Source organism: Cydia strobilella, chromosome 6, assembly GCF_947568885.1.
Source record: "Cydia strobilella chromosome 6, ilCydStro3.1, whole genome shotgun sequence".
NCBI classification, from domain to species: domain Eukaryota; kingdom Metazoa; phylum Arthropoda; class Insecta; order Lepidoptera; family Tortricidae; genus Cydia; species Cydia strobilella.
The window spans coordinates 3064194-3084756 of NC_086046.1; the positions used below are offsets into that span (position 1 = coordinate 3064194).

Consider the following 20563-nt stretch of genomic DNA (forward strand, 5'->3'; position numbering starts at 1 on the left):
TATCCGGGACGCAGAACAATTTTTGTCCAATTTACAGACACATTTTATTTTTATTTACTGGCCACCAATTTTTTTGCCTATCCAATATTGACACTCAAGTTTGTCTCTCTGGTACCAATAGAGCCTATATACCTATTATCATCATCATCATTATACCTTATACCTCTTTTTTTCTGTATTAGAAAGGACTACACGAGACGACAGAGACACGGTATGCTCGTGTAGTTTCTAATGCTAAAAAAAGTATAGTAAGTTACCTTTCAAAAATTCAAAATAATTTTGTAAAAAGATAAATTACATATAAATTGAAACTTACTAGCATTGTTCCGATTTTTATTTCATTTTATAATATCGCAGGTATCAAAATTAAACACAAAACTCTAAAAATGTACACATGAACATGACCTGCAAATATAATACAAAATCTATGAAAAAACTTATTACATTTCACGCATAGAAAAGAGATATGCAACATTTATATTTTTTTATTTCAGACATTCAATTGACTTAAAATTTCCATTGTTTTAACTATTATCGCTGTCAGTGACAGTAGAGCTGGTCATCCTTATGACTGGGTTCTGCGTAGAGTCGCTAGAATCACATTCGACCATTAGAATCTCATCTGGACTATCGTTCCTATCCGAATTACTTTCAGTATAAGTTCCAGTTGGACTCTTGTCTTCAATAACCGCTTTTAAGTAAGACTCCCTATCCATAATATTTGTGTCGCGAGCTAAAGCTAAAACATCTAAAGACATCATGCTTTTAGATTTTTCAGTCTTGCTTATAGGTATAGGGTTGTGATCATACATGACTTCGCGACTTCTAGATTTGACGCGCGTCAAATTAGTCTCGTTTTTCCATGAATCGCTAGGTGGTTGACTATATTTGAAAGCTGAATTTGAGCTTGTGGAAGGAGCGCTAGCATTCCTCGGGGATCTGGCTGTGAACTTAGATCTTTTCTGTTGGTTATTCTCTTTCATCATTAGCAGCTGATCGAGTTTATTGATAGTTTCATTAAGCTCTAACGCCCAAGCTTCATCTGTTTCCACATCAGTTCTATCGATAGGTTTAAGTGCCAGCTCTCTCACACGCATTCTCAGCTCCTGGAGACTAGATTCATCGTCCTTTTCTACTCCATCAGTTTCCTCTTCAAGTTTAACTTCATCATGTATCGGATCTCTTTCCGCGCCTACTCCTGGCTCCCGTGGACCTACAGGGATTTCTTTTCCAGTATACTCGCCTCTTCTTCTATGAATTTCTTCGGATATTTCCTCTAATGCTTTAAGAGATTTTGAGTACCTGAATTTAGCATCCGCTATGAGCCGTTGGAGTTTCTCAATCTTCTTGTTCTGTGTTTGGAGCTGCTCGTCGCATAGTTTCTTCTCTTCGAAGTAGAGGCGAGATTTGATGATGTTGCGTTTCAAGTTTTCTTCCAGCTGAGCCACCTTTTTCTCGGCTGTGATGAAGGCAGCGGCTTTCTTTTGGTGCTCGCGGCCGCTTTCCGCTTTTCTTTTCTCTGCGTCCATGACCTGAAAGACATAAATATAATCTATCAGGCACCAACATTAACAAACATATTTGCAGTTTAGTTGATTATAAAATTAATTTGTCGGTATCGAAGTTTTCGAAGGGCAACTATTAAAAACGTTGTGACTTATAGTGAAATATTATTAGTGATGTATTATAATGATTATGTGTAACTTAAAAAGTTGTTAGCGCTATTTCGTAGATAGTCTAACTAAAAGATGAAAAGTGTAGATGAACACAGAAACCAGTGCATCCAGGCAGGGCTCATAGCGGGTGCAAGAAACCAGTGGACGGACTATCTCAGAGACATTATAGGAAGGATATGGGCAACGAGATGACGGTAAAGCAAAGGTTTGAATTTTTTGAATGCGTCTCCAAGTAAATAAAAATAATAAGAGGGTTGTTAAATACTGGGAAAACTTACCTTGATGATGGCGTGGTTGAGCACCTCCTGCCAGTTGCTGTCGAACTGCCACTCATCCTGCTTGCTCACAAAACGCTGCTCGGCTAGTGTTACTGTTTCTTTAGCTGCTGCGTGGAGCTCTGAAAAAATAAGAATAAGCTGTGTATAGTATTAATTCTGTAGATTATAACATAGCTGAGCGTTATTACATATTCTCTTTCACTTGGCTGAGATAAGTGATTCTAGGCTTTCCACTGCCTCTCGTCTTTTCAATTTTGCCTTCCAGAATGTTATCTCAGCCAAGTGAAAAAGAATGCATCGTACGAGCAAATCAAAAGACTGGCTCTGGAAAGAACGGATTGGCAATTACTCCACCGATAAGAGCAAAGCTCTTAAGTTATGATGATGATGATAATTACATATTTAAGTTAGTCTACCTATTTGTTAACATATTACATATTAGCATCAATGACTAGTTATAGTTTAATATCTTTTGGTAGCACATTTTGTGTAATTTTTGTTTCTTTTATTATACGTCAGTGGTTTACATATTACATAGAATCACTGGTTCCCAATGTTGTCTGGGCTCTGACCCACCTAACAAAAACTGCTAAATTCGGGACCCTGCACCTAATCATTCTGAATCGTACATCAATCATACTGAAGGAAAGTACTTTTATAGCTTCATCGAACAGGCAAAGATAGTTGCCAGCAACTGAGAGCCAGAATTTCGTTAACTGCATTTTTTTGTTGGCACGTCTTCAGGGCACACTCAATTTTCGCTCGCCACCCACCAATGGGCCGCGGCCCATAGTTTGGAAAACGCTGACATAGATAGGCACGGCCGTTTCCCAGCGGGGCACGTTATTATACCCTAGTTTGTTAATTCGTGTATATTCGTGGGTTTGATGATGTCACGTGTAAAATTATTATTTTATAAATAAATAAATTGACATATATACCATGCCAAAGAAAGTTCCATTAGCAAAATTAATATAAAATAAACATTGTCATGTCCAAGCGAAACAAACATTAATGTTTATATGCATTTAAGTTATGTACAATAACGACTCGAAACAAATAATGAAGTCACTGAGTAAATGTTTTACTACAATCACTATTATTATACGTACCTACTTATAACTCGCACAGTAAATATGAATAAAAGTGAGACCTTTAGTTGCATATAAATGTTACGAAAATCGCTGTCAAGTTACACTGGTCTAATAGATTCGTAGTCAAGGCAATATGTTTTGCAAATAAGGTTCCTGATAAGAACATGTGGTCATAGAGGCGTATATAAAATTATCTTTGACACTGACCTTGTCTGCATGATAAGGTAACATTGAATTTATTATGAGGGTAATGTTTCATAAAAAAGGAGGTTAAGTTTAACCCGCATCAAAGATACATTGATTAAGGTCACAGAATATAATAGTACTAAGTACAGAAGATTCACTCCCTAACAAAACGCGACTACTACGCGCAAGGCGGCGCAAGCGCGTGCAGGCGTCCGTTTCATAGCGGCAATTACTATGGCAAAACCTCAAAACTGAGGCGGCCGCAGGTACTTGTAGCGACGCGACGAAATCGCGGAGTGAAACACGCCTGTCAAGGTGCGTAAATATTTAAGACAATTTGTTGCTTCGAATGGCCGGCCATTGTGTGTGAGCACCGCACGCGCCGTGGCACGCGCCAACGCCGCCAACACACAATAGCACACAAAGGCCGAGAGCTCGCACAAAAGAGACAATGGCTTTTGTTTAACAGATTACTGTCTTAAACGAAAGTCATTTGAGATGATGCAGAATCCGACTACTTTGCTGATCTAGGCCGGCAATGTGGTAGCAACGTAATCTCATTGCTAGCGCAAATACCATGTTTACTATTATTACGGACTTAATATCAATATTTACACGCATGTTTGAAAATAGATACATAAATAAAATATGAATAGATCGACACAATACCGATAGAAAGATAGAATCTCTTTATAATATAGACGTGACACGGGCGCTATGGAATGCGCCCCCGCGGCGGAAGGCGGTTATCAGGCGGCTTGCAAGCAATTGACGACTTGCGTGTACGCATACTTGTTTGACGTGCTGCCGATGTAATATACACTTAGTTATTTCTATAGGTCCTTAAACTTGGTGTCGTTCGTCACCTTAACTGTTGGCTATTTCCGAGGCTCATGTGTGGAGCAAAGAGTATTATGATTACTAGCTTTTGCCCGCGACTTCGTCTGCGTGGAGTTAGTAATTTGGGTAGCTTAATTTTTATCCAATCTGCTTTTTATCGATGGAATATTGATACCAATGGAACGGAATAGTTATGGAAGGTTTAGGAGGCTAGGAATAGCTGCCGAAACGCCTGACAAAGAAAAGGCGTTTTTTCTTACTGCAAGCATGTTTTAAGTTTCCAAAGGCAACACCTGATATTGTTTTTATTCCTTACTTGTTGTTTTTCTTATTTTTTCGCAACTCTATTAAAAACCGTCGTTCGATACACGTGCGGAAATATCATTACTTCACGAGTACCGAGATATCTTGCCACGAGCCGTAGGCTACTTTCCGCACTAGCATCGAAATTTACTATTTCTTTTCGTTTGGAGTTTGTTGATGTACTATGTTTTTTATCATCATGGCTAGATAAAACCATTTCGCACAATGCGCCTTACGTATCTATCAGTTATCACAATACGTGAATGATAGTATATAGTATAGTAAAAGCTGTCGCTTATTTAATCGCCTCATAATTATAACGTACATGACTGTGCCTAATAAAAGTGATATCATCGCGATCGCGTGCTGTGAGAGTATCGATTTGGTTACAAGGGCGTATTTTAGAAAAGAACATTTTCTGCGGACACACATACTAATGTATGAAAAGTACATTTAGTATGTGTGTAGTTTGTACCGCCTATCCTGTGCCATATTTGTATTTGTGTTTTGTACAATAAAGAGTTTATACATACATACAAAAGTCAAATACTCCCGGGACGGACGGATTAAGTACGCTAGGAAATCGATTTTTGGTAGGATGATTTCAATGCTTGACTTATTTTTTCAAGAGAAACCAAAAGAAGCGTATGCAAACATACAATACATAACAAACATACAATAATACAATACAATGTAATGCGTTTCTGAACACAAACCATGTTGAAATCCATAGACATAATATACAAGTAGTTATAGACATGAAACCGAGCGACCAGGGGTAAAATAAAGACATATTGTATGATTGACAGTTTCATGTATGGCACCGTAATTCTATTGCGGGATTTTTTCTCTTTCACACTTATAAATTTCGGTATTTCGCCATCGCCTCCTTGCTATGATGCCATAATCCGACCATGAAAAAATGCCCGGTCGGTGATAAAGACAAAGCATGGCAATATTTTCTCTTTCGTCTTATAGGAATCGCAATAAGACTATCTTTCTCTATCAAAGAGTAACAGGCCCTTGTTGAAATCAGTACGGAAGCTAACGGTCTCCTGATTCTTGACCGTGACCTCGCACATTGCTGACTTCCGAGCAATGTGGAGCGTGAAGTTTAAATAAGATCAAAATTATCCATTGGAAATTTAGCTCTAAATGTTTAAACATAAGGTGTGCAGATGTACGTTAAAGACTTTTTACAGCTCATTCCAGATCCTAGATATGCTACGGAGGAACGAGAGAGAATTCCCCTTTTTTTTGGTTACACATACTTATATCTAAGAACTGGGGATAAGCAGTGGTAGTAAAAATAAGAAGACCAATTCAAAACTTCTTTAGAGCATTGCCCGTATCTTTTACATCGTCTCGTATGTATAAATATGTAGACAGTGTCTTAGTAAGCGTTAATAAGACTTGTGTTGTGAAAGATTTATAAAATAGATCTGTACATAAATAGGTACCTAATACCTGCTTCAAAAGCATTTAAGTAAAATTCCAAATTTTTGTGGAATAGAGAAAACATTTAAGTAATAGTAAAGTAAAATTTTATTTTCAAAATCAGTTACATTTACATCGATTTAGTGGATCACACTAGGCTAGGCCTGTCCCGTGACTCCACGGTAGCGCATTATATTAATAGCGATTTTTATACATATTTTACCTAAAGGACAAATTTATATTTTAGTATTACATTATAAACTTAATATAGAGTACAATTAGTTAACTTATAAATATGAAAATAAGATGTCAGACTTTCGTAAGTCTGATAAAGTCATTTTCAGAACATCCGTACTCATACTCACAACATAAAAAGTACGTATGTACTGGGATTTTAATCCAGGAACACTAGGTTTGCAATTCGCAGACAGGGTCACTAGGTACGCTAAACTAAGCTAAAGTGACCGTGGCCGTTATAGGGCGTATATAATGATCGATAAGGACAAAAACAGCTGCTGGCTGTTCAAAATTTCATGATTCTAATCAGTAATTACTTATCGATCTGAAATTTCGTTCAAATGTGACACAAGTCGATTAATTCAAGGTGGCATCATAAATTACTTTATTGTGGTATTTATTGTACATATATCGATTAAGTCTGACCTTAACTTAAGTATAACATACATCTGAATCTGCCTAAACCGCCTAAGCCTAAATCGGATGGGCAATTTTTTTTGCAAGTCAGCATTTTGCAAAACACGCTCGTCTGTAAGGGCCCTTAAGATTCTTTTTTTTTCATTCCGCCACCACTTTGACTTTGTATGACGGTAACGGAATTGACGATACGAGAAATCTATGGATGGGACATTTTTTTCTCCTGTCAGAATCGAAAGACCTCGTGATCCAGAAGTAACATAATTTCTAATAAAAAGGTGACGGGACAAGTTTCAATAAAATGGCCACACTGGCTCTCTTTGAAGGCTCGCGCAGCCTTGGCGGTCCGTTTAATAGCACCGATAAGGGTGATAAGGGAGGAACATCCGCTGTCCGATAAGGTTCTGCAGTCAATGTGACATTGATTCCGCAGCTTTAAAACCAGACCACTAATAAGATTACACTGGTTAATATGGTTCTGGTTGTAGATGTTATACATCACAACAATAAATTACTCTTACTCTAAACTAATATACTACCCTAGAAACTAATACTAATAATAATATATCACAATTAAAATAAATCCACACATTTCACCAACACACATTAAGTCACATCTTAAATAATCAGCCGTATAAATCGTCCCGCGACCCCCCCCGATGCAAAGCTGCTCATCACGCTCGCCGCGTTGCCACGTTGAACCGCGATGGACAATCTTTGCATCAGGAAGGACCCAGAGCGAGGATCCAAACCTCTCTCCCGCATGCGTCTCCCCACTTCCCCGAAAAAGGCCCATGCGAATTGCACAGAACGGTATTATAACTCTTTACTATTTTAATCTCAAGATTAATAGAAACGGGTCGCTTTCAACGGAAATTTCGAATTTAAAATTTGTTCAGACGTGGGACAGTCTAGTGAGAGAAGGAAATCGCGTAAACAGCGCGTAAGGGACTAGAGACTGACAATGTGATTCGTGGAGTTTCGCTGTCAAATATCTTTCGAGACAGTGGGGATTCTGTACCATTGTCAAATTTGTCCCCCAGAAACATCTGACAAACAGATCTGTCTCTAGCATATTTCAGGAGCGTTACAAGTCTTATAGTTGTTGCAAGTATTTTCATCGTCATTTTGTACAGATTCCACTACACAGACACGTACAACATACCATTCCTGCCGTGTCAATGATGATGATGTAAGGCCATGCGGAAACAGGCGGGCAGTTTGATCCATTTGTGTTATATAGCCCATACAAGTGTTACAAGAAAAATGTAGACACAGACGTAAGTCAGATTAGCAATCTAGACCAACGGCAGTCGGCACTGTGTCCGGCCAAGATCGAAGAAATAGCCCGTGCGATACTGCAGTGGTATTACGAAAGCCTTTTGTTTTCATTTTAGTAACTTCTTTCGTAGCTAAATCTTACAGGCACCCAATACTACATTCCTGTTTCTCTTCTTCTTTGTCGTTGTCCTCTTTGCAGAGTGTCGTAACTGCTCTCCTAGTAGTACGAATATTTGGTTGCCGTTTTTTTGTAAATCTGACAGATGGAACGACTATTCCGCTGTGCCTTTTAAGATGATTCAATAGAAATGTACGTCGTAAAGTAGGGCCTAGGCTCAAGACCACACAGTAACAGATAAAGTAATGTAATGTTGTAAGATTTTTTTTGTTAATTTTTTTAGACTACTGCTGATCCTTATAGACTTGGACCGTGATTACCTTTTGTATTGTCCATATCCCGGTAGATATAAGTCAAGTGAAACTAACCGTGAATCATTCAAAACTGTGATTGATATCTCTATATTTAACATGAGTTATGGCCCTTTAAACTCTCGCATTTTGAACACATCACATGGGACGTCAGTCTTTCCGTGACCACAGCTGATGCAATTCAGCTGAAACGTCGGAATTTAAGGTAAAAACAATGAAATTAAATCGCGGTAGACCCGTTCGTATAATAGCGGTTATGGGTACAACTTACCACTAGCTCTTTGAAACTGCACAGCAGCCTTCTGGCACTCTGTTCTCGCTGTAGCGGCGGCAGCCACAGCCTCGTGATAGGGCCTGGACTTGTCCACGCAAGTCCCAAGCCGTTTGGTCAACCCTTGGAGTCGTCGGGACGTCTCGTTTAAGAGCAGGTGGAAGGTTTTCGTAGACTCCTGCAAAGAAAATATAAGCTATAATATCAACTTTACCTACTTACACCGCGTCGGTGGCAAACAAGCATACAGCCCGCTGATGTTAAGCAGTCACCGTAGCGTATGGACGCCTGCAACTCCAGAGGTATTACATGCGCGTTACCGACCCTTTAAAAACCTGTATACTCCTTTTTTGAAGAACCCCATAATGTAGACCCTCGGGAAAACCTTGACAGAGAGGTCATTTCACAGCCGGAGCGTCCGCGGGAGGAAATTCCTCTTAAACCGCACAGTGCGCGACCATTTAGGTTGTAGGGTGTGAGGATTGCATTGTGTGTGCCCTTGCTTTTGACTGCACGCGAAATAGAAGAGCGAAAGCCGATGGTTTGGCCGTGACTGCCGGGTCAAATAAGCTACTTACAAAAAAACATATTTTTGTAAGTAGCTTATTTTTGTAATAGCTTAATCCTTGAATGTGGTTGATCAAAATAAAGATTGTGACTTCGAAGTGACCAAATATATGAAATTAAATCGTTTTCCCTAAGATAACATCTTGTGTTCCACTTTGGTCACTATATAATCGATTCTGATTAAACAACCACCTAAATCTGAGAAAAAACTAAATCTATAATTATATTGATTATTAATAACAGGTTGCCGAGGTGAGTCTGCCCTTTTCTCTGTAATAACATCTAAAAATTCAGTTAAATTGTCTATTTCCTTTTTAGAAGTTTGACTTTCATAACCTCCGCGTCTATAATATCAGAAACGTGTCATTCGATTCTGCGGACGCTTGGTTTAAACGAAATGTCATGGCTGGCCGCCAAGTTATCTTCCATTTATTGCGATAATGCTGAAATGTTATGTAAGATTAAGTTTTATCGAGGCATGTGTACAGGGGTCGTAGCCAAGATAACAATCTTTTATCGATAAACGACAGAAAAAATGTGAATGACAGCTGCGAACGAAAATTCACGCGATTATGTCGTCAGAAGACTCAGAAGACAATTAAAACTCACTCCAGACTCAAGGGGGAAAGGAGAAGTGGGCAATGTGGAAAACTCTTAACAGACTTAAGACAGACGTGAGTTGGTCGGTCAAAAGATAACCTCCTGAGATAGGGAATTGGGCCACAAGGTGATACACTCCCACAGAGAAGCTCCACTCCTCCTTGTGCTTAACGATGTGTATTGAGGAAGATCTCCTGAGGGCTAGAAGTGGCAAAACATTGGCAAAAAAAATAGGGTAAGAAGTTTGATCCGTTTACACGAAGAAGAGAGAACCAAAACTCAATAATAATAATAAAAATATCAACCTTGTTATGGTAAGTACAACCGTAATTGATAATTGATTTGTCAATATGGGTTACAAAGAGGTCTTAAAACTATTTACAATATGTAAGTACATAGGATCTCCACATTGTGCCTACAAACTGGCATACAAATTTAATTAAACTTTTTTTTTATACTACGTCGGTGGCAATCAAGCATACGGCCCGCCTGATGGTAAGCAGTTAACTAGCCTAAGTCCATGCATATTACCTATATATTAACTTAACTATTAAGGAACTCGCCCACACTGTAAAAACATTTCCCACACAGCCAAGATATCATCATTTTCTTAAATGTTGTATTCTGTTGTACCGTACGGTTCCATATGATTCTGAACTTGTGGTAACTAGTGAGTTTTCGGTTGCCACCTGACAATTTCTTTACGTAGTTACATTATTTTAGTTTCGATAGGCGTTTTCCGTAGGGCTGGCTTCGGATCGTCTAAGGTGGAACTTCATCACGCTGCACCGACAAGACCCCAGCTCTTAAATTGAATGATGATGAGGCGTTTTCTATAAACGATCGCAGGCCTAGCCTGCAGGTGGATTTAGATGTATAAAAACGTCCATGTTTCAATACACGTCATATTTTCATAGGAATATGACGCGTGCCAGATTGAGCTTAGAGCGAAAAATCTCAGCCACTCATTCCATCTAGACGCATTTCCCCACGTATAGGTTACACAACGGTTATATAAAAGGGAGCTAACAGGCGCAATTGACCTGCCGCCGGCCTCGCCTTAATTTGCCTAATTGACTAGTCACATGCCGCGTAATGCGATGTGCAGTTTCTGAATATCTTAACACATTCACTAGAACTCGCTAGGTGGGTCCATTTTGTATTGAAAATAGGGCGCTTGATGGCACTGAAAGTGTTATTAGATCGTACACAAATTTAGCCGCGAGTAGCAATATTTTTTTATTTGTTGCACAAATACAAAAAAAAATAATGAATAAACGGACTTAATGGCATTCTTTATCAGTCAACCACCGAGAAAAGTAAGATATATGTTAGATTAGAACTATCGCAAACAACTAAAAGACCAGATAAAATACACAAATAAAATACTGGAATTAATATACTACCACATATTTCATAGATACTGAATTACTCAATAATATTTGATAATATTTATATAATGATGGACGCTATCCGAGCTCTTGTTTTAGCAATTGGGTACATCATCTGTAAAATAAATGTTGGGAAGATGAGATGATGACTACAGAAGAGTGGCCGGCAAAGGATGGATTAGTCTTGTATTGCAAGAGATAGAGATATGGAAGTCTAGAGTATGCCTTTGTCGAAAGACAAGCTCCTATTACAAAATCCAATCGTCAAAAAAGAAATAATATTGTTAATATTGGAAGGGTTTTCGGTCCACATGCGTTTTTGTCATGTTGCGTTTTGAGCAGCGGTGTGGTAGTCCTATAAATTTGTTAAAATCGATTAGTGTTATGAATGTTATGATAATCAGAACTACCAAAAGGGACTTAAATGAGTTCGCAGTAGGTATAGTTACTTAATACTAGTTACTTTAGTTAGTAGGTATAGATAAAGTTATAAGTGAGCAGCTTAAGCTTGGAATCAAGGTGATCAACAAACGATTTGAGATTCTATTTTTATGCCAGATTCCAACTGACGTCTACAGATTTTGCGAGAAAATCAAGAATTGCATATACTTCATATTTATTGTAAAAGATTTGATTATATTGTCCTGTCTAGCGCTATAAAATGTTTATAGCCCTACATAATACTATTACTTATTCTGTGGCCCTACTAAAGCATTTATTTCAAGTACCTCTAGGTATTACGTATGGACACAATCTACACAAAGCATTTCTATATAATATCCCATTACCCCAGCATTGTTCTGCGCTTTTGTCTTAGACTTGTATGGCGAGTGCATGTGCATGTGGTATGCACTATGCAGTTTCTTTATCTTGTCATTGCGCAGATAATATGCTCATGACATGATGCATACATATTTACCTACTCTTTTTTGGTAGAATGGAAGTGGAATGACAGTTAGGTATTGTTGCGAGTTATAAGGCTAGTGACCTCTAAAATTTGTTTTTTATTTTATTGCTGTAAGTATATGATATTTTAGATTATTCTCAGAATCACGAGCACTATCGATTCTACTACGAGAAACAGTGTTTTCGATTTCCTATTACGTTGCTTTCATACAAGTTCCCATGCATAGTAAAGTAGTGTTAGTGGATACTGAAAAGTTGGGGCACTTAAAATATCAGGGAATCCTACGAGTATGAACACATAAACTTAAAACACAAAAAAAAATGCCAAAATAGTTTTACTTTGGAATAGTTACTAAATAAATATCGCTTTTTTTCTGACAACAAAGATGCTAAGCGAAAAAATGCAAGTGTAGTAAACATTTTTGACGCTTTCAACCAAAAGGTACCACATTGTCGCTTGTCGTAAAGGTTGATTTCCAATTGAAGCTATATGGATATAGCGCCTTATTGACAGCCGACAATAAGTACCCTTTTAATAACAAAACTTCCGTGAGACACAGACATATTAAACCGCCGCCGCGCCGGTCCGTCACCGTCGACGCAAGCTCCTGACGCACGCTCCTCGGTACGGAGTGGAACATGTCGAGCGTTTTCGACTTAAAACACGTGAGTGACCCGTTATTAATATATTTAATAAGTACCCTTTTAGGTTGAAACTGGCACATTTATGCACATTGGATAGATGAGTGTTAATCGATCCGCTAAATGTAGGTACCACACCACTACCCAGCATTAACTGCCTATGAACACGCGATATGTTTACTTTCTTGAGAAATTAATGAAATTGTTTACAAATAACAAGCATCGCATAAAGTATAAGGTTCTTCGTACAAGGGTGTATGACTTAATAGTATGCTAGTATTTACTAACATATATCGCCGCTATATACTTACTCAACCTCGTATCTGCAACACTCATTTGATGACAAAAACACCCGTATTCCGAATGAAAGAAAAGCGACATTTCCATCAAATGATTGTTGCTATGAGGTTGAATAAGTATAGCGACGATATTAAGTCATGTTTCCAAGTGTAGCTATGAAATAGCTCGCTTTATGGGCAACGCGCTCGTAAGACGGCGTTTATAAGGATTCATGCAAAATCAATATAGAGGCACAGTTATTACACAATACATGTGATATAATAGCATCGGTAACATTATTGCGGTGGGTAGACCAAACGCAAGGATTTCGGATTACATATAAAATTATTTTACTAGTAAGTTAACATAACATTTATTATTTAAAAAAGAGTAGATGTAACACGGCGGTCTTATCGGTAAACAGCGATCTCTTCCAGACCTTTCCTGGAAAACCTTGGCATCGAGCAATTTTCACTTTTGCCAAGGTTAGGTTATCTCGAATGGGCATAAAAGAAAGTTGGCAAAGCGAAAGGCGCGTGATTGATGAGCCTGGAGAAGTGCCGAATAACATAGCGAAATAATTGAGATAGCTGCCGTAATCAATTCTCATTTGTTCAGGAATATCCGCCAAGTCAGTTTTCGTTATTACCTAAGTAGGTAGGTACTCGAAATTATTTGTGTTAACAAAAATTCGATGATGTGTAAGACAAATTCGTAATTTGACAACTAACTGAACTAACGTATTCGGCGCTACAGCTCTGTACAGTCGCCATCAGATATATCGGAGTGGCCGAGGTGCTCAAAAATATCTGAACACGCACTTAATGCCTTGACAATAGAGGCGTGTTCAGATATTTGTGAGCGCCTTGGCCGCTTCGATATATCTGATGGCGACTGTACATTATGCGGTATTATTAACTCTGGGCTATAAACCGCGAATATCGAGGTTTGTAATTTTCGAGCAACTAGATAGTCACTCTAATTATGCCCTAAAAGAGAGATGCCCAAAATTTGCGAAATTCGGTGTTCGCGGTAGGCCCTCAGGTTGTCAAAACAGTACATTATTTCGACTGCAGCGATGACGCGGTTGATGTCACTATCAATTTTCTTGATAAATTGCGATGCTCTCCTTGCCGCACTGTCAGTATTAGTACGTTCAATCGGTGAAAGTGAAGTCGCCTAACGCAGCGTACTACGTAGGCGAACAGCGGGGTGAATCAATCCTTTGATACCTATAGAAGTATCAGGTACTTATCAAGTATTACGCAAAATAGGCACATTTGGATGTCCATTTGCGGAAAATGCCCAGCAAAACTAACTAACTACCTATAGAAGTGTCTTTCGTGGGCGATCGCGTTGCGAACGCGAACGCCTTGGGCCCGCCGCCCCGCTTCGCTTCGCATTCGCGAGTGTTCGCCTACTTAAGACGCAGCGTAAAACAACGCAGCAACGCTGCTGCAGTCGCCATTCGAACGTAACCTCTTATGTATTATACATACGAAACGTATAGCTTTAAACCTACGATTTATCAATATTATCATCTTATCATGAACTGACTTTCAAAATTATTACATTAAATGCTTTTCGTTAAAATTTCAGAAATTGGTTTCTAAATGCAATGTCAAGGTAACTGAATCGAGGCTGACATTAATACAGCCTCAAGAAAGGATATTAGCAGCTAAGCTCTACATCTGAGACCAGGTATGAGCTCATTTCCTTTTTGAAATGATTCCGTTGTTATTTTTCCGCGGCTTGCAGACTGTAGTCAGCATCGGAAATAACGAATATATATGTAGAACAATTACATTGTGGCAGATACTTCTGAACGCGAACTGGCACACCCACTTTGTCAGTAGAAAAACGCGGCAACTATGCGCGGCAAATTAAAAAAAACGTAGGCGCGAAGTTAACTTCCTATAGAAAATTTGAATTTCGCGCCTTTTCGACTGATAAAGTGGGTGTACCAGAGTATATATCACTATTTCGAAAAGTATTCTAGGGTGACAGATGATGTTTCATCTGCTACTTTTGATGTATTTAACTTTCTATTAAGAGTTACTCACATCCAGCTCCAATTCCAGCTTATTGATCTCGTCTGTGGCAGCATTCAGCTTTTCCAGCTCCACCTGCGAAGTTTTAAAGAATTTGAGACAGTCACAAGGCACCCACACATGGTACTCCCAATTATGAGGCAACAGCAAGCAACAACTAGCGACGGGAAACATCTGAGACATCACTGAGACAATACCTTTATCACACATCTACTTATAAGATAAGATAATATTTTACATGTTGGGAGTATGGGACAGCTCTAACAAACAGTCTTAAATATTTCTATTTTTCTTAAATTACGTCTGTCATGTTGGCAGTATGTACAGTGTCAAAATTTTCTTTACATTTTGGCGCCCAATTTTTTTTTCTTAAGGCTCTACAGATAGACGTTGCAACAAATGGCATGCGATTTTAGATAATTGCCTGCTAAGTAGGAGCAACGAATTGAATCGATCGATCAAATGCCGTAATGTATCGCAAATCGTATGCGATATTCAGTGAGTGAGTCTGTTATGTTAACAGTATGTACAATGCGTCAAAAAAATTCTTTACAATTTGGCACCAGATTTTTTTCTTACATTACTTTTATTGGCTAAATAAAGTATCTATTTATATAAATGATAAATAAATGAATGTACAATTTGGTTTGTATGAGAACTGCCCAGTAACACCTCAAGGAATGTTTCCTGTCACTAATAGCTAAGCAAAACAATACTTATAAATATACTTACTTAGTCTTTTTCTTTCTTTTCACTTATCCGTAAATAAAAGTTCAATGAAAAGGCTAAAATTACATTTAATTTCAAAATTATAATCATTGTAAATAGTTACAGTATATAGAAATTACACATGCGATAAATTTTACAATATAAAAATACGCATTCAATTACAGTTCTTAACTTTTTTTGAGTAGCTACCCAGAGAATAAAAAAAAAAACAAATGTAACGCCTATTTCTGAACGCACCAAAGGGGCGAATAAGTTTGTTATACAAAATTAACCCTTAAGAATTAAATATTAAAGTTTAGAATAATTGGAATGGTTTTCTTGTACTGAGGTACAGTTATCTAAAGTTATATATGGTAGTCTGTTATTTATTATGAACACTTCCCGTTTTGGTAAAGTAACACTTAGCTAAACATTATTTAAATGTATTGGAATAATACAAAGCATTAGGCCATGAATAGGTATTTCAATAAATATGATCTTCATATACATTTTGCGATCTTTATATAAAACATAAATAGATGAGATTACTCTTGAGTAAATATAAAAACGAAATTAACATTTATGTGAGTAATGGTTAGATATGTTAATGCGGTGGTTGGCAACTAAATGCGGACTTATTATAATTCTTAAAATGTAATGCTTCAAATATAAAATATTAATTGCGAGATTCAATCAAATTCATAATTGATTAATTGAAAGCCAAGTTATTGAAGATTTAGAAATTCTATTAGTTGCAATATTTTAGTTATTTAATATTATTTAATTTTTTCAGAATATTTGAATAATGAAAAAAATATTATAAGTTCAAATTTATTAACTGTGACCTAACACATTGTTAGTCGAATCTAATAACTACAATATTTATTGCATCTCATTTAGGCCCCTACAAAATTATAACTACCATTCAAAATTACGATCTAACAATAAAATCAATAATGTTGTCCACTGAAACCCCATAAAATTCGGCACTATTGTTTTCGAAATATATTTTAACCTCGTAAGGCCCAATGTGCATTACAATGTACACTCTGTTTCAATCTAATTTGAACCTTACACTAACTGAATTAAGTAGCATTTCTTTTGTTTCATTTTTTCTAAAACAAACGAAAGTCACCCTAATCTTCTATACAACAAGGTTCAAATTAAAAATAGGGAAACTTTGTATGGTGGGCCTTTGGAGGTTAAGTTAAACTTCAGAAATCAATGTTAATAATTACTTTCAATATTTTTCCATGTATGTTTTTATAAAGTATCTTAATTTGTTGGGGTTTAAATAGGTAATACAAAAAAAACTTATTATTAACATAAAACTTTGTGATGCATACTAAATATAAACAAAAAGAGGTACACTCACATCTTAAAGCCTGCAGTAGAACTATTGTCTCACAATTCAGCAAGTAATGTAAAAATGGCACATCTCTAATCATACTGAATATAATTTAGTTATCTCAGAATTTAATCAATCATAAATATACAGTACAAATGTTAATACAACATGTAGTTGGATACAACTAATTAAAATGAAATTACATGAAATCATTCCAAGTGGACAGGAAACAATCCTATAAGGTACCGAACATGTAGTACATGTACGAGCTTAGTTAAATTTACGCACTACACATACAATACAAGTATGTACAAACATTCATAAGGGATTGGACCGATCAGTGAATATCACTATCACAAATGTATTTTCCAGAGACAAAGCGGCGTTTGACCAGGGAAAGGCGGTAGCCGCTGCCTATCAGCTCAAACTCTATGCCTGAAAGTGTTGCGCCTTCACAATTAAACTGAGCAGAAATCGTAGCCTTTGTAGAAGGCCCATGCTCCAGCTCAAATCGCGCCCTTAAAGAACCTACTCCCCTATCCTCAGAATGTTGGGACAATTCAGTAAAACGCCATAGAGCTTGCTCGTTCTTCGCATTCCAAGTATTATTCGGCATAGCTATAACATTCGTCACACCTCCATCCATTGGCACGCACACAGATACGTTTAGCAATGGAGAAGGCGGGCTCATGGCATGGAGATTATACTTGTAATCCACCTTCAAGTCAGTGTGCTCTCTCTCACATTTCCAGTATGATACCAGTTGGTATGGACATGATGCCGCGCCGGCCTTTGGACGTATTTGATATTTCAATATGTCTACATTGAAGTATTGAGCTGTGGGGTTCTTTTCAGACTGCCGTTTAAGCAGAGAAGTTAATGCTGGCATGTTAAATTCCACAACTGTTGTGTCACGAGTTGACATCATAGCATTGATGCTAATAAGTTGTTTGTTAGGCAGGACATTGTCTAGTCTGTGTATGTTTTTCAGTCTGAAGCAGAGCTTCGCCGGATTGGGGTTGTTAGCTAACACACCAACTATGCCAGTCGGGAAGGACAACATCATGTCTCCCGACATTTTCACTTGGCATTTAGTCTCTTCTGAACCTCTGAAGTATGAGTGGATGATCTCATGGAAGGCTACAGCTAAGGGTATTGTATCAGCCATGCCTATTGTCAGAGGAGATGGCCCTCGGGACCCTGATGAGCCGGCAGTTCGGAAATCTCCCTCTGATCGCCTTGAAGGAGGGCGCGGGAGCGAGATAGACGACATTGTAGGCGTGGACGTTCTAATGTTAGTTTGGCTCATTTCTCCAACCTCTGAAAACAAGTCTCCTACATCTGCTGTGGATACTGGAGTAGGGCTCTCTAAGAGCTGCGATTGGTTAGCTTGTAAAGGCGCATAAGGGTTTGAGACACCATGGGGAGAGGTGGGATTACTGGCTGTGGGACTCTGGAAAAAGTTCAAGTCTAATAAGTCACTGCTGGCTTTGCTTGCGTTCGCGTTTGAGCCGCGCCTCGTATTCGTTCCAATCTTGTACAGGGAGATGTTTTCAACTGTTGCTCTTAGCTCATCTACACTTGCCGACATAGGAGCACTACCATTACTAATAGGTTTAATCTCTACATGTATCTTTTGCTCTCTCTCTTCCTCCGAGTCAGTGTCAGATGAAGAATAAACACTACCTTTCTCATCTTTAGGTCTGATGCAGTACCCTTCATCGTCTACCTCTGGAGAGTTCATCAGATCATCTTTTGTTGGAACCTCTTCTTCTTTTTCCTCTAAGTCAGACTTGTCACCCATGTTAGAATTTTCAGAAATCTCATCCTTTTTCTTTTTGGATTTTTTCAGCTTTGTTTTGGTTCTTCTGCTGCGTAGGAACCATTTGGACTCTCTGAGTGTTGTGCGACCCATGTCTGCATCTTTATCAGGGACTACAGGTGTGGCTGGGGTACCACTGGGGCTAGACGGAGCAGAGCATGGGGCGGCCCCTTCAATGCTCCCAGTTGGCTCATCTTTACTTTGGAAATTGGGTGTGAACAGGTTTAACAGAGATGTGGTCCTTCTAGAGGTCTTGCTGGCAAAAGATTGGCTCTCTTTCTTAGCTGCCTTAGGGGGTTGTGCAGGTTTGTGAGACCCATTTGAAACTGTAGATATCTGATCAGCTTCTGATATTGAATTGTTAGCTGAACCTGGTTTAGGTAAAGAAACTGGCAGCTCTACTAAGTTTGGCTTCTCTATTGCCATATATTTATCAGTAATGAACTGTTCTAGTAGTTTTTCAACTGTTAACTCAAGACATTGATGTTTAAAATCTCTATGCACCTGACCCATGAGGTCATGGTTGTTCTGTATAATGTCAGCATACACATTCACAAACTGTTTCATTTGTTTTAAATGTGCTTCTTCCACATCTTGAAAATGTTTGCATGTTTGTGTCATTTTCTTTTCAAAATCTTGTTTAACCATGTTATATTTTTCAACTAGTTGCCTATATTCATCATGTAGCTTTTTAAATTTGACCTCAGCCTTTTCAATGTCTTTTGCTGAAGCATTATCTTTGCGAAGTTTCTCTAGATCCGCCCCCTTGCTTGTGTACAAGTCTTTCGCTTTCTGTAGAGCCTGTTTAGTGTTTTGTATAAGTAGAACCACCTCTAGAGTGCTAGACTCAGAATCTTTCACGGCTTTATGCTTCTTGTTCAGCTCTTCGGCATACCTTGCCACATCCTTGACCAGCTCACTCACTTTCTGAAACATGTGCTGGTGCAAATTGGACAGTTTCTCCGCAGAGCATTTTAACACGCCCCAGAAGGGGGCGAAAGTGCCTTGAGCGCAGTTGCTGTTCGCCTGTTTCGCTAGCTTCGACAGCAATTTCGAATTCGATTCCTCAATATTCGATCTTTCTCTGAGGTAGTCTGAGAACTCTTTGCTAGCTATCAGCCCGTATTTCATGTTTTGATATAAAATATCGTATCCATTGTGCTCGCTGGCGAAATAATCTACGAAGTTGACACTCATGATTGCTGGCTGTTATAGAAGTACACGATTACAGTTGACACATTATAGTCACTCACTGACCTGTATTCTAGGATCGAGCTCAGTATCACCATTGTCGTCCGCGGGGATAGTAAATGAAGATTCTTCCATTGTAGCGCCTGCCACTAGAAGCCACCTAAATTACATCACCGACACAAAAGCGTAGAGCGTCACCGTTACACTGCCATCCAATTAACGGAACTTGTCCTAATTAAACACGCATCACTGTACACCTGGTTTAATTTAGTCGACAAATGAACGAAAACAACACACACAAGTCGTCTAACGTGTTTAATTTAGCTATATAAATAATAAAGTGAGAATTTTTCATTCAAGATGACGTCCAACTTCATGAAATCATGACGTCAAATAATAACAATAGACAACTATAAAGTTTTTAAAAAACATGCCATAGTGACCAGTGTCCGCCCACTTTTCTATAAAGTCGGTATCGAGTCGAAAGAGGCAGCGATTAGTTAAATTAGTGATTTAATATAAAGTAACGGTTTCATCATATAAAAAAAAATGAAAGTAAAAAACAAAGGTATTTCTGAGTTTAAAACTTTATACTTCGTTTAAATCCTT

General features: G+C 38.2%; 2 protein-coding genes across 3 annotated transcripts; both read right to left on the minus strand.

The window, feature by feature from the left end:
• Positions 1–319: 319 nt before the first annotated feature.
• On the minus strand, positions 320–20352 carry LOC134741944 (SH3 domain-binding protein 5 homolog). 2 transcript variants are annotated; one of them, XM_063674832.1, is made up of 5 exons: positions 20021–20352; positions 14898–14960; positions 8450–8627; positions 1955–2073; positions 320–1532 (listed from the first exon to the last, which is right to left on the minus strand). In XM_063674832.1, the coding sequence occupies exons 1-5, from the start codon at positions 20087–20089 to the stop codon at positions 525–527; spliced, it is 1437 nt and encodes a 478-aa protein (XP_063530902.1). In that variant the 5' UTR covers positions 20090–20352; the 3' UTR covers positions 320–524. The 2 variants fall into 2 exon arrangements, with proteins under 2 accessions (XP_063530902.1, XP_063530900.1); XM_063674830.1 differs by lacking the exon at positions 20021–20352 and having other exon boundaries at positions 14898–15083.
• LOC134741940 (F-BAR domain only protein 2) lies at positions 15665–20022 on the minus strand. Its single transcript, XM_063674824.1, has one exon. It carries the CDS (start codon positions 19958–19960, stop codon positions 17279–17281), a length of 2682 nt encoding a protein of 893 aa, XP_063530894.1. The 5' UTR covers positions 19961–20022; the 3' UTR covers positions 15665–17278.
• Positions 20353–20563: the final 211 nt, after the last annotated feature.